Source organism: Alnus glutinosa, chromosome 1, assembly GCF_958979055.1.
Source record: "Alnus glutinosa chromosome 1, dhAlnGlut1.1, whole genome shotgun sequence".
Taxonomy (NCBI): Eukaryota; Viridiplantae; Streptophyta; class Magnoliopsida; order Fagales; family Betulaceae; genus Alnus; species Alnus glutinosa.
In genome coordinates, this window is record NC_084886.1 from 39,773,345 (window position 1) to 39,790,238 (window position 16,894).

A 16,894-nucleotide genomic window follows, 5' to 3' on the forward strand; every position below is an offset into this window, starting at 1 on the left:
TGTGTTTTGAGGCATTTTTTGTTTTTAGTTTGAAGAAATGATTTGATTTGGGTTGTTTGTTGCTATTGTTTTTGTTTCGAAAATATATACATGTGCATTGACAAACAGGAGGAGCAAATGAAATGCCTTTTTGGGATAATGCCACGTGGCAGAAATAACGTTAACATCTCCAAGCTCCCCTTGGCTTGTTTGTTTTTGTTCCCACCAACTGATCCACTTTGAAAAATCAATCTCCGGAAAGCTTGCTCTTTTTTCTTAACCGCTCCACCCTGTAATCACTGCCCTATTTTCTTAAAACACAAGCCATTTAAATTTAAATTAATCCTTGCAACCCATTTCACATTTTCTCATCTCCTCTTCCATTCCTAAGTTTTTTTTTTTTACTCCATTCTCTTCTCAAATGGGTAGATGGGGACAAGACTCCGATTTCAAAACCCATTTAGTCACAGAAATTTGCTCCATTTCAACACGCTCTGTTGCCTGCATTCACAGACATGGTTTCGGCGCGCTTAAATCACGTTTCATTGATTGGTATCGTGTTCTTGGAGTACGTTTTCGGGTTCTCGATCTTCATCATAATATTCTTTTAAGCAGCCTTCTTGGATTGTTATTGAATTTGATATATATATTTCATGGATTTTATAGGTGGAAGAAAATGCAGGCATAGATGTTATTCGCAAGCAATACCATAAGCTTGGTAGGTTTTCACTGAGATCATGGTTCTTTTTATATCTGCATTTTCATTTTCCTGTTTTGTGAGGAATGCTTTTTTTGTTCAGCTTTGCAACTTCATCCAGATAAGAACAAGCACCCCAAGGCTGAAATTGCTTTCAAGCTTGTCTCAGAGGTTCGATTGCATCTTTTCCATCTCTTTTCAGTCTTTTTGAAAATTTTACATGCTGAAGAAGATTGAAATAGATTGCTGAACTTGTTAAAACCAAATATTTTGTTCTTAGGATACTGGGTTACTATTAGACCCAGAAACCATCATTTTGAATTTTATGACTTTTAGGCATGAATGACAGACAAGAAGCTGATATACCCGGCATGCCCGAGATTGGGTTTGGTTATTTTAAATTAACCATTTTTTATAAACTTAAGCTTTTGAGATAAGTATATAAGCTCCAAAGCCTTCGTAGATAAGTCTTTTTATTGTTTTTCTCGATCAGTTAAATTTTTATTTAATCAATGGTATTTATAATCACAGAAAAGTCAGCACAGGTTTCTTTTCTCAGAATCCTCACTTCAAACATTAAAAAACCCATGTGCAGGCATATACATGTGTCTCTAATGGTGCAAGGAGAAGAGCCTTTGATTTGGAGAGATGGAAAAACTTCTGCTTTCAGTGCAATACAATTCCTTATACGACCTGCAGTACTCCTAGAAAGTCCAATGCTTCAAAAACCAGTCGGTGTAAGAATCTTACAAGCCGTTTCCAAGGTCTAAAAGGCATCAGAGAAAGATTCAAAGAGGAGGTCAAGGTGATAGAGAACTGTTTGAGGGCTAATGCAACATCAAGGGCGGAATCGCCACTCTTCAATCCATCCGACGGATTATTCCCAAGCAGCAACAGGACAAGGAAAGAATCCCCAGTCTTTAATCCATCGGACTACACATTCCAAGGCTACCCACATCTTAGGACCCGAATTTGCAAGAAACCTGAAAACTATTGGTTCTTGCAGTCTGGCAGGGGATATGGCACCCCAATTTTTGAAGTCAGGTCAGAAACGGCAATGCTTAGAAGCAAATCTGCCTGTGTGCGTTCCTAATGTTAGGATAAACAGGTGTAATTCATTGCATTGACTAAATAAAATGTGAAGATTTATTGTCTTTAATTCTCATGCGGATCTTTTAGTATCCTGTTCTAAGTTTTCAAACCATAAAATATAACTGCAAGCCCACTTCAGCCACTCTCATGCACTGCTAACAGGATTCAACCCTCCCTTTGAGACATCAGGTTGGTTAGTGTGAGACTCCTTTTTTCTCTTTTAACCTCTAGCAAGACATTAGTGATGAAACAAATATTAAACATGATGACTAATTTTCTGCAAGGCTTACCCCAACTCATACTAAGACACAGCAGAATAAGTGACCCAACTCAACAATCCCTCTTCTGAGTTGAACCATGAGAATCAAGAAGGAATACTCAGCCGGTTGAAAAGGAAACCCAAGAAGTTGATACTAGGCAGCAGGAAACTTGGTTGAACCAGAAGCTGAAAGAAACTTGGTTGAGAATCCACTAAGCAAATCGGGTGTCAGTGTGGTGCCGAATAATCAAAATAGTCTTTAAGGTAAAGAATTTTCATAAGACTTTATTGCATAAGTTCAATGCCTTTAGATTTTGCTCAGAAAAGAGTTTAGGAATTGATGAGATAGTGCAAGAAGAGGATTTGCACGCCACCCCTTCTTCAGTGTATGTTAGAGCAGAGGAGCATAACAGAAAAGGATTTATTGAAATTTCTTGCTCAAAGAAAACGAGTAGGGAAATTGCATCACTTGTGAGAGAGGGCTCCCTGCCTGAGAAGGAGAGAGCTTCACCAGGCCCCTCAGGTACCCTGCCCAATTATAGCAGGCAAGCAAAATTTCCTGGGATCCCCAATTGTAGAGGATCTCAGCCCGAACATAACTACTTAGGCTCTAGTGCAGCTCACTTCAAGTTGAGTTAACTCTCATTTCCTCCATTTTGTGGGTTAGATTTTGCCACATCAGTTAAATAAAATCTAAAGGTCCATAATAATGGGAAGCAATTTAATTCAACCATATTGAATCACCCACACCCTTTGTCCTCCTCTATGCCTAACCCTGACCACCATAATTGCCGCGCCGCTAGCACCATAGCCACTGTTGACAACTATAGTCATCTCCTCTTTATTATACGAGCAATGATAGGCAGGGCCAACTTGCCGGCCCTTGCCCGCCCCTTTTCATTAAAATGAGCTTTTTTTAATGAAAAAACAACTTTTGATGACATCAGAAGTTTTTTCATTAAAAGAACTATTTTTTTTATTAAAAAAAGTCTGCTGGGGGCGGGCAAGTTGGCCCCAACTATCATTTCACTTATTATACCGCTCAAACACTTCCTCCAAAATCGACATGTTGGTGAAGCAACAACCCCTCAGCTGCAAGTAAAACTTAAAGCAACTTAGAGCCCAAAAACATTTCGAGGATCACCGAGGTACCATTCGAACACCGATACCCCGCGCATTTTACAACGGTACACGTGTCCTTCTCATTGCATTGTATAAATAAAAAGAAGAAATTAAATGCCCAGATCAAGAATTTTAACATGGTTAGGTATATACCTTGAGTCCCCTATTGTAAGAGTCCCATGCCTTCACTTCCTTTGAAGTTGTGAGAGTTTTGTGCTATAAGATTTGTTCCCTTCTACGTGGTTTGAGCTTCATTGTATATCCTTTTCTCTTTTTGTATAACTCAAATTCTTACCTTATCAAAAAAAAAAGATAGAAAACTTAATAGTAAAAGTATTAACCATCAGTAGCTCTTCTTCTGAGGTCAATGTACAGGGATTTTTGCCGCTTTTCATATTGTTATCAGGTATTCTTTTCGTCATTGAACCCATCAGATAAAATGACAAGACCCAGGATACAAAATTTCACTTTCTGCCATAAGAAACCCTAGCAGTCCAAAGAATTTTTCTGGACACTCTTTATATTACATTAAATCCCTAGATGACTTGAATTGCAAAAGAATGTGAATCAGCCAGCAACACGCCAGATGTCATTTCTGTAGCACTGCGTAACAACCTCATTCATCCACCACCAGTGACTTTAATCTTCATTTGCTGACTGCTTGGTCTCAGGGATTTTGATAATGCCACCATCTATCAAGGGCTGCAGCTCCTCTTTTGCCAGTTCACGTACCTTAGAATCAGAGGATTCCAAGAACGCACAAATTACCTTCGAACTGCAACCAAAAGAAAACATCAGAAATCGCATCTCCTTTTATGCTAGTTTAAATGAATTAGATTTGAAAGACAGTGTAGCCTAACCTGTGACCTTGGGCCCACAGCTTACTCTTCCTTTTCAGAGCTTTCTTCCAAAAAGTACAAGCAAATGTGGGGCAGTCCAAGACAAGCTTTCTAATGGTCCGGCTGGAATGAAAATTGTTTAGGACATGCTCCTCTTCTGATTCTTCTGATGACTTGGCTGCAAGAGTTGCTATTGCTTTATGAAGGGAATTCAACTTTTCATCCAAAGTTGGGTGGAGAATGCCATCAGAACCTCCAATTGCAACCTGCATGGATGACCAACAATTAGTCCAAGGCAATGATATGATGGGTTAAGAAGTTAGAGAGGCAGCCTATTTCAAGAAGAACCATGTCCTTTTTCTAAGAAAGTGATATTCCCGACATACAAATTTTATCATGCCCAATTACATGGATCTGGTGAGGATCCAAAGTCCAATAGGACATTACCTTCTTCTTTTTTTGATCGAACGCACAATATTAACTGACAAGATTGTGACCATCTAAACAACAGTCAGAATTCCGTTGATATAATCAATCAATAGTTAACATATTTACTACCTCATATATGATTTCTTTGCCAAAATTTGATCGAAGTAGTTCTCCTGCACTCTCGATACATATATCAATTAGACCCTGCAAGCATTTCAGCATCCAAGTTACTCACTTAGAGTTAGTCTTTCAACAAATAGTTAAGCTAAAATAGATCTAAATCTTAAGGGGTTCAAAATCTCATCAATAATGACTACGATAAATATGAAGCATCGCATGCCACATTTCACAATCAATTGAAAAATGGTTAAGCAATAATCATGTATAAATTTTTTTAAAAAGAATAAGTAAAAGGAAAAGGAAATATGATCAAGGAATCAAGAAAGTAAAGCAAACCTCAGCAAGACCACTATTGACCAACAACTCTTGCCTCCTTAAGAAAGGATCTTTTTTTCCTCCCTCAACTAGCTGAATATTGTCACCTGATGAAGTACCTTTATTGCCCTCACCAACGGTCACTTTTTTGTCATACTTGGCCTCTTCGTCACTAAATTCATCAACCTTTGAAGATTTTGCTTCAGAACTTGCTTCTGGCTCACTCTGCCAGTGGGCAATGAAATAGAGTTAGATCCAATATAGCACCATTCACACATGGTTCTACAAGAAGATAAAGAGCTTTAAAATCACCTTGCCACTGAGAGAAGGTATAGATAAATTGAGAGAAGTCAGATCATCAGGACTGAAATAGCGTGAACAATTTGGATGAAGTAGCTGCAGTAACAGACGCCTTCCATTCTAGAATTTACAAAATGATAAATAGAAGCACTTAGTAATGTAGATTTATACAGAGCAAGGCAAAAACCAGACAACCATATAAATAGTCAACAGACAGAAGTTCGGGGTGATTTTTCTCTAGGTGACATTCTACAAGTATTGCCAAAACAAAATTAATAGATAAACAAACTACATGATCCAAGATAAATAAGTCTTATGCACACTTCAAGAATCATTATAATGTTGACACAAGAAAGAGCTGCCAGGCACATCCAAATAAATGCCCATTAGACCATCCAAATTATTAATCATACATTTTAGATAAAGTTTGATATCATTGACTACAATATGTTAAAAAGGCGAGAAGAAAAGAAACCTTATCCAAAACAAGCTCCTTTAAAATCTTTTGAAGCTCACGAATTATCGCCTGTTATCAGGAGAGTTTGACTCAGTCTCCATCAAAAAGTGATATTGCAGTAAATATGCAGAACAACTATTTATGACAAGATTGAAATGAGACCTAACCTTTGTTATTTGCTTTGTGTCATCAACAACTGAAAAAATGCAGACAAGCACCTGAAAAGTTGATAGTAGAAAGCGAAGCTTCTTATGAAAGTCTTAACATATATTCAATTTTGATAACATAATGTAAATAAATTATCACCAAAATGTAAAAAGATAATGAACTTCACGAGGATACTAGTTGGCAGGGAATAATACAATACTCAGATGATTCCTTTCCAGTGATAATTAAAAAGTATAAAAATATTTTTGTTACTCTTTGAATAGGGAAGATGTGCCAGACAAATAGTACTACTCTTGTCCACTAGATAAAGAAGTAGATACTAGTAAGACTGGAGGGGAAAGAAAATATTTTAGGTTTAAGCATTTAGCCTATTAGCGTTTTCCTGATAATTCTGCACTTGGAGCTATAAATCAACAAAATGATTAGTGTCTTCCATCAAACTTCCAATACTATTGCATTTGAAGCACAAAAAAAAAAAATGATAACTTGCTGAATTCAATGTTTATAATCTCGTAATGATAGAAGATAGGGGCTCCCTCTTGCCTTTCTGGTATGCCATTTTCCGAGTAGAAAGCTTGAAAAAATGCACCACGCGATCTCATGTGATGCAACTAGTTCAATTTTTGGTACCAAACCAAACTTTCCTATCATGAATAACAGCCCCTTTATCAACAATTTCCGTTTCCCATGTCAAGAAATGGATGCTTAAAAGGCACAGTAGTAAAAGGAAGTCAAGCTATTCCAAATGGGATGCTACATCTCAAATAGTTCAGAACACGACAACATTTACATCTCCAACGTAATTTTGGGTATGTGTCTTGAAAGTATTTGAACTTTTCAAGATACTACATCTCAAATAGTTCAAAACACGACAACATTTACATCTCTAACGTAATTTTGGGTAATGGATTTAGTAAGGCATCACAAACTACAAAAATCAGTAGACAACTAAGAGCATCTCTAGCAGATGCTTCAAATGGCTCATAATAGCTATATTTAGCTATTATGAGCTATTTTGTTCCTCCAACAGATGCTTCAAAACAGAATTATGCTACACTATAACCCCTTTTTTTTATTCTTTTCTCTCTCCCTCCCTCTCTCTTCTCTCCCTCTCTCTCCACGCCTTCCTCCTCCACGTCCTTCCTCTTGACTCTGACTCCCCACTTCCATTCTCATTCCTCCTTCACCCAATCCCAGTGCAACCACGCCTTCGACCTCTTCCGGGAGTTTGACCGCCATGGCAACCCTTTCGCTTGTTCTCACTCCCACAACTTCAACGAAATGGGCCAGCTCAAGCAACATCTCCACCGCCGCCTCTGCGAGTCCCGCTCTTGTATCCACCTCCTCTGCTGTTGGGGTTGCTGCTGCCGCTGTTCCCATAGCCACTCCAAAGAAGCTGCCCATATGGCACAGCTTGTCGCTAGTGCCCAAAGAATATGCCGCAGCTCCATGGATGCAGGGCCCCCTTCTTCTCCAACCCCAACGGCGATGTGAGTGTCCGAATTGGTAAAGTAGAACCCGTCCAAATTGGTAAAGTATAAAAATGAATAAAAAAAATATTTAAATAAAATATAGAGTAGAAGAGAGAACCTTTTGGAGTGTGTATAGAAAAAGCAATAGCTAAAGTAAAAAATTGTACTTTTTCAATAGCTATTTTGGCTATTACTGCTAGAGATGCTCTAACAAATGTATTTTAAATGACATTTAGGAGGTAAAAGTCTGAAGACGAAGTACAGAAGCTAGAGATGTAAAGTTTTCCAGAAGAATAAAACTTGAACTGACAGAACCCTTAAATTTGAACTCCTTACCATACTCCCACACTGATCATGAGCAATCTTGGCTACGTGGTCTTTCATTCCTTTGATAATTTTCTTTCTTTCCTAAAATAGAACACAAAATTGAAGAACAAATCAGGAGTCAACAACAATCAAAAACCCACAAGAGTATCATAAGATGAAGAAATGGCAAGTTTCAAGTTTCTTTTCCCATTCTAATCTCTATTAAGATAGAAGTCTAAAATCAATTGTGACAGACCTTTGCACTCCCATGCTTGACACAGAGCATCGCAATCCTGGATCCATCCCTGGTATGGATCATTCGAACAAGGAGTGGACCCGACAACTGTTGGATTACATCTGCGGCAGAGGACTTTCAACAAGCTTGAATTAGAAGACAGAAGAAAACTGCCAGCAGGAGCCACAAAGGCAGGCAATAAAACTATCTGAAGCTCTCAAAATTTACAGTGCATCTTGAAATTTCAAAAAACACCTGATCAGCTATGCTGAAGTACTCAATTAGCACTCTGTGTATGATAGAGTGATCAACTATTCCCTTCTCTAGAATTGGTTGAATCTCTGAAGCCATGTGTCGTAAGACTGAAGCTTTCTGTAGGCCCAGCTTTGAGATTACATCCACTAACCTGAAATATATTAAAAAATAAAGAAAAAAATTAATCACAGCAGCATGACAACCAGTATCATTTTGGAAGTTATAGGTAACTAAAACTAGACAAAAGAAAAGGCAAGTGATCCAGTATGGTAAGAAGGTGAGCAACTCTCAGAATAGGTCGCCAGCTTTGATGAGTGAAGATTCCAGCCTTTTGACCAATCACCCAAAATCTTAGGTAAAATCTTTGATCGAGTACAAATTTGTACTTGTCTCTTCTATGTAACAGAAACAAATCCACAGAATATACTAAGATATACCCTTTTTTCTTTTTCACTTTTCTTTCCTTTGGGTGTGAAAAGAACTGGGTTATCAACTATCGAGAGATCTGAAAAGAAACAACAGAAACTCAGATTTTCACTTTCTGGTGCTGCAATTGCCAAATACGCTGTAAGAGATTATTTTGGCTTCTAGATTGCAATGCCCGATGTTGAATATCTCATTTTGCTTAATATATAGAATAGATGCTATAGAATGGTAAATATTGCAGAAATCTTATCTGAATAAATAATTTTGCTATCTGATTAATAAAATAGAATATTGAAATGATAAGTAATCAGAGAATGTAAACCAACAGCCTCTCCACAGTGAAGTTTGAGGGGGAAAATGGCTGAAATTTTACCTGCTCTCTTTCAATGAGACCAGATCCTTAAACAACTTAAGCTCTGTAGAATATAATTCCAACAGAAGTTCCTGCTTTTGGGTTGCATTTGCCGAGTCATATGCATGCTGAACAACTGCAAAAAATATATATATATATATATATATATGAAGAAGAAGAAGAAGAAAAATATTAATATTTTAGAAAACAAAAATATTTAGAATATTGAAGCATCTCTGAGGTTGGAGACAAATGTAGACGACTACCTAAGGGAAATACATCTGCTAACATCATCTTTTGGAATTAAATCGGCTGCATGGTAGAATTTTAATAAAAAGTGCCATTCCCACAATAAAATAATACACATTATGACTTCACTTCTACTTCTTCCCCCTTATGGCTTTCAAACTCCCTACTTGCACTAACCATGTAGCAAGAATCAAAACCAATAGCATCAGCCTAAACTAAAAGCAGAAAACTCCAGTGTCACTCGTACAAAAATGTTATCATTCTATGTGGCAGAAAAAGAAAAATCTGATATACTTTAATAATTGATTGCGTCACTTTAACACAAACGTATACAATTTGACTCGAGCATAACTTGGGTCATTACAAAAAATTACGAAAGAGTGAAAAATATAAAAATGTCTGTGCCATATCACTCTTTGATAATCCAAATACTTGGAAGGAAATCCAAGAACAGAGAAAATCTGATCCAAAAAATATTAAAACATACCAACTGATCCAACCATGTGACGAAGAAGAGAAGCCACATGCCCATGGAGGGAGGAAATAAACCCTGCCAGCTGCTTTTTGGAGGCTGCAAAAAGAACATAGAGTTAACCTTTTTATTTGCAGATAAAACACAAATGAACGACTCCTGAAAAAAAAAAAAAAAACCTCCATTTTCTCAATTGATTTTTCCAAGCCAATCCATACCATTGTCTAACATTTTCTTCACCAGATGAACTGCATAGGTGTTGCACGCAAGAGTAATAAAATGTGGCTGGAGCTCTTCAAATACCGCATCCCTTTCAGCTTGTGAACAGTACTTAACACAAGTCTATGGTAAAAGAAACAGAATAACTACAGGAAACTCAAAAGAAAAAAGCAATGTGAAATTAAACGCCCAGTGCAAAGTGAAAGCCAAAAGATACCTGCAGAACACGAGAAGAAATATGGGATCCTGCAATTTCAGGAATTTTGCCCTTCATCTTTTGTAGAGCTTCAGTCACAAACCTTAAGATAATTGAAATAGAAAAACAAATGGTGAGAACAAATAAGGGAGGAAAAAATAGATAAAAGAACTAACATGCCACATAGGAAGATTCACGCTTTTAATACTTGTAAATTGTAACAAACATACTTGGATCTGTCTTCTTTTGCAATATTGCGACACCTCATCTTTTCCCACAGAGATGCTAGCTCCTATAGAAAATAAAAATTAAAAAAAAAAAAAAATAAGCCAAAAGCCGCAATGAGTTCAGCTAGTATGTTCCTGAACTGAAAATGAAACTTATCCCACAATACTTATCAACCAAACAAATGTAGAATTTACACGCATTCGCATGCATAGATGCACATGTACATGCACATTTGGGTAAAAGATCATATCATCTATAAAATAAAGTTTAATGCATTGCCGTGCACTGCTACAGCTAAAAAAGTATATACATTTAATTAATGAAATATCATTGTGACCCATTATTAATACATATAAGACTAAACTGATTTCCTTTTTTTTCTAATGGCTCGTTTGGTACGTGAAATAGACCCCTAGATTGCACACTATTCCTGATCAAAAATTTTCCTCATCAAACCTAAAATTTATAAAAATAAAAAATAAAAAATTTCAAAACAATCTATGGGGGTTGCCGGAACCCCGCACCCCCCCGGGGTGCCATTGGGAGCGGCATATCCAAGTAAACACTACTCACAAGTTCAAGAGTGTAATATCGCTTCCTCCTCTTCTTCCTAGCCTCTGACAGTTCCTGCAATAAATAATAACACATTCAAAACAACACCAAAAATAAATAAGAATATAAAATACGCAACCTCTAATGCAGTCCAACAACTTCAATTTGAATTCATCCACTAATATCAAATTTGCTAATTTGGATACCAAAAAAAAACTTATTCATGTCATAAATCACAAAGAAATTCAATTAACAACCCTCAAAAAGCTTTCTTGTCCTCAAGTTATCCGCACACAAAGAGAGTGCGAGTGAAAATGGTGACAGAAATGGACCTTGGCGTTCAGGCGACGCTCTCGTTTCGACATCGGAGCCTTCTTTTCCTTATCGGTTTCCGATTTCTCGAACTTCATTTTCGGCGATTTGAACGGTTTGGTGGAGCCCTTGGCCGGAGGATACGATGGTTTCGGGCCGGCGAGGAGCTTGGGCTTCTTGGAAGTGGCGGAGCGGTCTGGTGCTTCGGTCTTTGCGCCTGGAACTTGCTTTCGCTTTCTGGTCTTGTTGCTCTGCTGCTGGTGCTTCTGGTTCTTCGCCGCCATTGGAGTCGAAGCTCTTCGCGCAGCTCTTAGGTCTTGCTCTGTGTTGTTTTGGGGTTTCGGGTCGAGGGAATGGGGTTTTTGAGGGTTTTGGTTAAAGACGGGCGGGCTTCCGGTGTTTGATCTACAATTTCACAATTTCGACGGTATTTTTAACATGTGCAATTCTTTAGGTTAAGGCAGGTATTAAATTTTGATAATTTATTTTACCTTCAAGTTCAAGGTTTTAAATGTTATGACATCAACGTGTATTATTTTAAAAATATAATAAAGTATAAAATAAATACTAATTCGATCATCTCTCAATTATTTAATTTAAAAATAAAAATTTATACCTAATAAATATTGTAGAATATAATAAAATATAAGAATTGAATATGGTCTTTTCGTATAGGTTTCCCCAATTAGGGGTGAGCAAAACCCACTCAAAACCGCATATTCGCCCCAATCCGCTCCGCTTTGGCCTGTTTTTACATTGTAATTTGCAGCTTCGGATTGAAATTCAAACTACCTGTGTGGTGCAAGCCGGGGTGCGGGTATAGCATTTTTAAAAAAACCAGATCCCTTACCCTCATCGCACCACCCTGCATATATAAAACTAACACCTAAAAAAACCCTAGATTCATTTCGTTTCGTCCTCTTGCCCTGCGCCGCTTCTCAGTTCTCAAGTCACGGCTCTCAGTCTCTCACAAAGATTCATCATTTTTGTTCACCTCTCTCTCGGCTCTTAGTCCATCGTAGTGCCGCACACCAATATTGGTTCTGGTCGTGGGGACATATTGAAAGATCCGATCTTAGAACCTTAGATTAGAATTTTGAAGATGATGATCGAGTTCCACACTCATTTTTAGTTTTTACTGCGAAAAAGCTTCTCCATAGTCGTTGGTATTGGTTTTGTCTATCTCTATTGAATTTTCGAAAGCTTATTTTGTTTGACGGTGTTTCTTTGCGTACTGTTTTAGTGTTTTTGTTCTTTCAAAATTGTTCTTGCAAGATTAGAGCAGAGAAGGGATTTCTTGAAAGTGGGAACTGGAAGTGTGCCAACGTTTTGGGTTCGAGCTGCAGATGCCCTGATCCGCCACGCCAAACCCGCACTCCTCGCCTCACACATATCGGCCCTCCACGGTTTCCCCTTGGAATATGTGGTTCACGGGTTGAAACTTGGCAAACCGAGGGGTGCGGGGCGAAGGCAAAAAAGACAGAAAACCACCCACCTCCCCATGCTCACCCTTAGCCCATTCTAGACTCTCTTGTTTTCATTAATATGGATGAGAAACAACAAATGGTTCGGTAGATACAAATATCTCTAATACAATTGAGAAAATTCTCATTCTAAACTTGTTTGCCATTTTGATGCAAAGCTTCGTTAGTCAGCTTTTGAATTGTCTCGTTTGCTTCTCTTTTAACATGATTAATCTGCGACTCTTGCAAATTATTCATAACAACTTGTGAAACACTAATTATTCATGACAACTTGTGAAAAAGTGTTGTTTCACATGATACCCTACATTTTATCACATAACATTGTTTAGTTAATTTCTTAAATCTATTAATTTTTTCAAAAGTTAGTCCAAAATTTTATTTTCCGGACAGCTCTCATCCCCTCTCTATCCCATATAAAGTCCTTAGACTCTATTAAATGCTAAGCATGTCTAAGCCTGAAATTTATGGATAGCCCTTGGTTTCCTCTTTCTTTCATATCTAATTCCACCTTAACAAATTACAAAATAAACAAACTAAGATATATCCATATATTTTAAATAGGTCACTCTTATCACTTTTCCGTCAAAATGAATGGTTTGTCACATGTCACGTGTGTTTTAATTGATACTATACTGTTCATATCAACACCTAGTATCAATGTCATATTATTAAGTGGCAAATCATTAATAAAAACAAAAATCCACAACTCAAAAAACAAAATTTGTATTATTTGTCATCTTAATCTTCTACATTAATTTGTAGCATTAGGGGAAAAATCATTAAATTTGATGTTGAAATAGACTATGGCGTGTCAAATGAGACACATGTGACGTTAAATTTGGCAGTAAAGTGATAGATGAACCAAATTAAAACTTGAGTAAACTGAAAACTCAATGACTAAATTCAAATCAAATAAAAACTTAAGGATTAAACGGTGAAATAGACATATTTAATACCCTTTAGCCAAATCTTTGTAATCATAAACATTATATCAATAAACTGTATGAGTATAAATGGCCAATTACTTGATTTTAAACTTAAATTCTTACATCAAAATCAATGACCACATCAAAGTTCTAGGCTTCTAGCAAAGACAATCTACAGAGACAGTAAAAACAACCAAATAATACTTAACCCGTGGCCCATCAGTGATCATCTTAAGTACTTCATGTCTCCTCCAACTCATCGCAGGTGACCAAATCCAAAACCATTACTAATTTTGTTTGCCGAGTCATTCAATTACAAATACAGGTTTTCAAGACAACTTAATATTCCAATTTCCAGTTGCATGTTTTATCATCAAATTAATTCAATATTATTTTTTGTATTTTTTTGCAAGCCCAAACCATATCATCATAGTTTACCAATTGGCGTTGTGATCAACTTTACAAATCCATAACTGAGCGATGATTTGAAAAGTTGGAGTCCATCTATTCAAACCAATCTTCTTCTGCCATGAAAAATTACTCAAAGTCTCAGACACTAAGGGCATGTTTGGGTAATACTTTTATTATTATTATTATTTATTATTTTTGAAATACATGTTTGAGTTGTTTTGCTAAATTTGAATTCTACCGAAATTTTATTCAACTTTTTTTTAATTTCGTCTCAAATTTTATAAACTATCAAAACATAATTTTAAAAACTAAATTTTCTCGGCATTTGCAATTTTAAATATAATAAAAAATAGTAGAATATAAAAAAAATCGCACACTCAAACGTATCATAAGTTGAAGCTTTTTTAATAGCCAAAAATGTCAATTATACGATAGAGATATGTTAGTTGCACAACAATTTTGTACAATAATTGCACAACAATGTTAATGTGTCCAGCATTTTCATTTTTTATTTTTAAAAATGTTGGACACATTAGCATTGTTGTGCAAATAACATATCTCCATAAGATTTCATAAAAAAAAATAATAATAATAATCTATAGGATAAACTGTGGAAATATTTTCAGGCCACGTGGATTTTTTTTGTTTTTTTATTTTCTTTTTTCGTTTACTGTTATGGATTTGCACTCATTTGACTTATCCATTTGTTTATTGTTATAAATTTTTGAGATTTATGTAATAAAAAATAGTACTAAAGGCGGTTTGTTTACTTCGTTGATACCATGTTGTAAATCTTATTTGTACAATGTCTCGAAAATCTAGCACGTGCGAAGTCTTGAATACTCCGGTTAAAAAAAAAAAAAATGCTTAAAGGCATTGCAACAATACGTAAAAAGAAAAAAAGAAGAAGAAGAAGTTAACTTATCATATCTAAAATAATGTGCGAAATTTCTCATAAATTTATCTAACTATCTCTTGCAATTTTGGCAATATATAAAGTCAATAAGCATTCAGAGATCCCTCACGGCTGGCCCTAGAAAAAAAAAAAAAACTCTCAGAAAATATATCCGAGAGGAGGAGGGAGCTGCTCTCTTTCCCTTTCTACTCCCCGCTCATACATTCTCCATCTCATTCTGATTTTTTTGTTTGTAGGTGTTTTTCGACCAAATAAACAATTTTAGCCTTTTTGCTATACATTTATTCATCTACCTCCGTATTGTGCCGTTCATATTCTCCATGGCCGCTGCTACTGTTTACTGGTTGAATTTTTGCTTTGAATAAGAGTTTTCTTTTCCATAGTCAGGTGTGAGGGATAATCTCTCATGGCCTGGATAGTTTGGTCTGAGAAGTCACCTCTCATGGCCAGTTTACTTTTTTTTTTTTTTTTTATAATATTTGGCTACCCTTGTCTTAGATCTAATATACTCGGATCAGATATACTCTTTAATTATTTTTGTACATGAGTTAGCGGAAGATGAAAGTCATAGATAATGCTTTATAGTAAGAATTTTACTTGTACCTATGACTTTGTAACCTCATAACATATGATTATGATTTTGTAGAGCTTTATGCTCTGTGATGTAAGAACTTTATGCTTGTGATCTTTGATCAATGAAATGCTCAAATCTTTCGGTTTTTTTTTTTTAAAAAAAATTGGCAATATATATAACTCGTTGTTTGACAAAATCTTACAACTAAATTTCACGTACCTTTTAAAGATTTGTAATTAAGAAATACTAAAGGCAATGTACTCAGTTTATAAATATTAGAAATGGTTACATGCTTTTTACATGCTAACTTAAAATTGATGTATTTTGCATACGTTAAGGGATACATAACAATTTTACAAACTGAATTGAATGAATTTGTGTCCATTATATAATCACTACAATAAAGTGTGTTATATTAGTGACGTTTACATGTAAGGATGCAAACTAAAACGACACAAATTACTGTGTTTTTTTTTTTTTTTTTTTTTTTTTTTTTTTTTTTTTTTATAAAAAGTGAATTAACTTGATTTTTCCATTAGAAAATAACATATAGAAAATTGACATGGTGCTGCATGCAAGGTGAGGTATTATAATTACCCAATAATCAAATTTCATTAGTGCCATAAGAAGGCACAAATTCCATTACGTTATCATATCATAGGGGGAGGAGGTATAATACTAGTTAGCTCATACAGGAAAACAAGTTAGGAAGGTAATTCCCCCTCCTTTCTCTCTCTCATTCCTTGCAAGTGGCTGTACATAATGACATATGATATATTGTCATGCTATTTAAAATATTTTAACAATGTGATTTATAACATTGGAATCAACAATATTAAATTCTCACTGTAAATAACTTATTTCAATTTCAAGTAAAATGGCCAAATGGGCAACATCCTATTACATATGACAAAAGAAAATGTTATTTTTACTACACCAACACAACATGTGTATAACATCCCCTCACATGAGGATGTGACCCACATACTGAGCCCCACCCTCATATGACTATATGAGAGAGTGTTGTGCTGCTGTTGTTCTGCTCTAGAGTAGAAATCATGTTCCAATGACAAAAGGATGTAAAAAAAACAAATTCGAAGATGTCAAGAGCAAGGTTGGGGTTGTGTTGAGAAATATAATTTTTATAATAAAAAAAGAAAAAAATCATTTTCAAGCTTTTTAAAAAAAATGCATTTTGATTTTTTTTTATAGTAAAAAAATAGAAAAAAGTATTTTTTTTTGAGGTTTTTATTACCAAATAAATTAATATACAATTTTTTATATATTAAAAACACTTTTTAAGTTTTCTAACACATCCTTATCATGAACACAATTTGAATATTTTCTCTACGTGACTACATCAATTCCATCAAATACTTGTCGGCTAGCACACAAGCTTGAGATGACAGCGGTGATAGCTTCGCCTTTTTGCCTTTTGGCAAGCTGGAAATAAATAATTGTCGTTTCGTTTGGCCATTTCACAAGCCTTTTATTTTTCTTGGAGACGCGCGGTACTTATTTTACACGGAACG

At 35.8% G+C, this 16,894-nt stretch overlaps 2 protein-coding genes across 2 annotated transcripts; one reads left to right on the plus strand and one right to left on the minus strand.

Moving 5' to 3' along the window:
- The first annotated feature begins 135 nt into the window (after positions 1-135).
- LOC133858891 (dnaJ-related protein rsp1) lies at positions 136-1,835 on the plus strand. The gene is made up of 4 exons (XM_062294345.1): positions 136-547; positions 646-697; positions 780-847; positions 1,272-1,835. The coding sequence occupies exons 1-4, from the start codon at positions 401-403 to the stop codon at positions 1,767-1,769; spliced, it is 765 nt and encodes a 254-aa protein (XP_062150329.1). The 5' UTR covers positions 136-400; the 3' UTR covers positions 1,770-1,835.
- Positions 1,836-3,470: 1,635 nt separating this feature from the next.
- On the minus strand, positions 3,471-11,485 carry LOC133880947 (pumilio homolog 24). Its single transcript, XM_062319921.1, has 17 exons — positions 11,072-11,485; positions 10,761-10,814; positions 10,190-10,251; positions 9,981-10,062; positions 9,763-9,886; positions 9,560-9,643; positions 8,845-8,959; positions 8,046-8,196; positions 7,812-7,925; positions 7,586-7,657; positions 5,777-5,827; positions 5,628-5,678; positions 5,165-5,272; positions 4,874-5,077; positions 4,547-4,621; positions 4,010-4,254; positions 3,471-3,924 (listed from the first exon to the last, which is right to left on the minus strand). Exons 1-17 carry the CDS (start codon positions 11,333-11,335, stop codon positions 3,789-3,791), a joined length of 1,992 nt encoding a protein of 663 aa, XP_062175905.1. The 5' UTR covers positions 11,336-11,485; the 3' UTR covers positions 3,471-3,788.
- Positions 11,486-16,894: the final 5,409 nt, after the last annotated feature.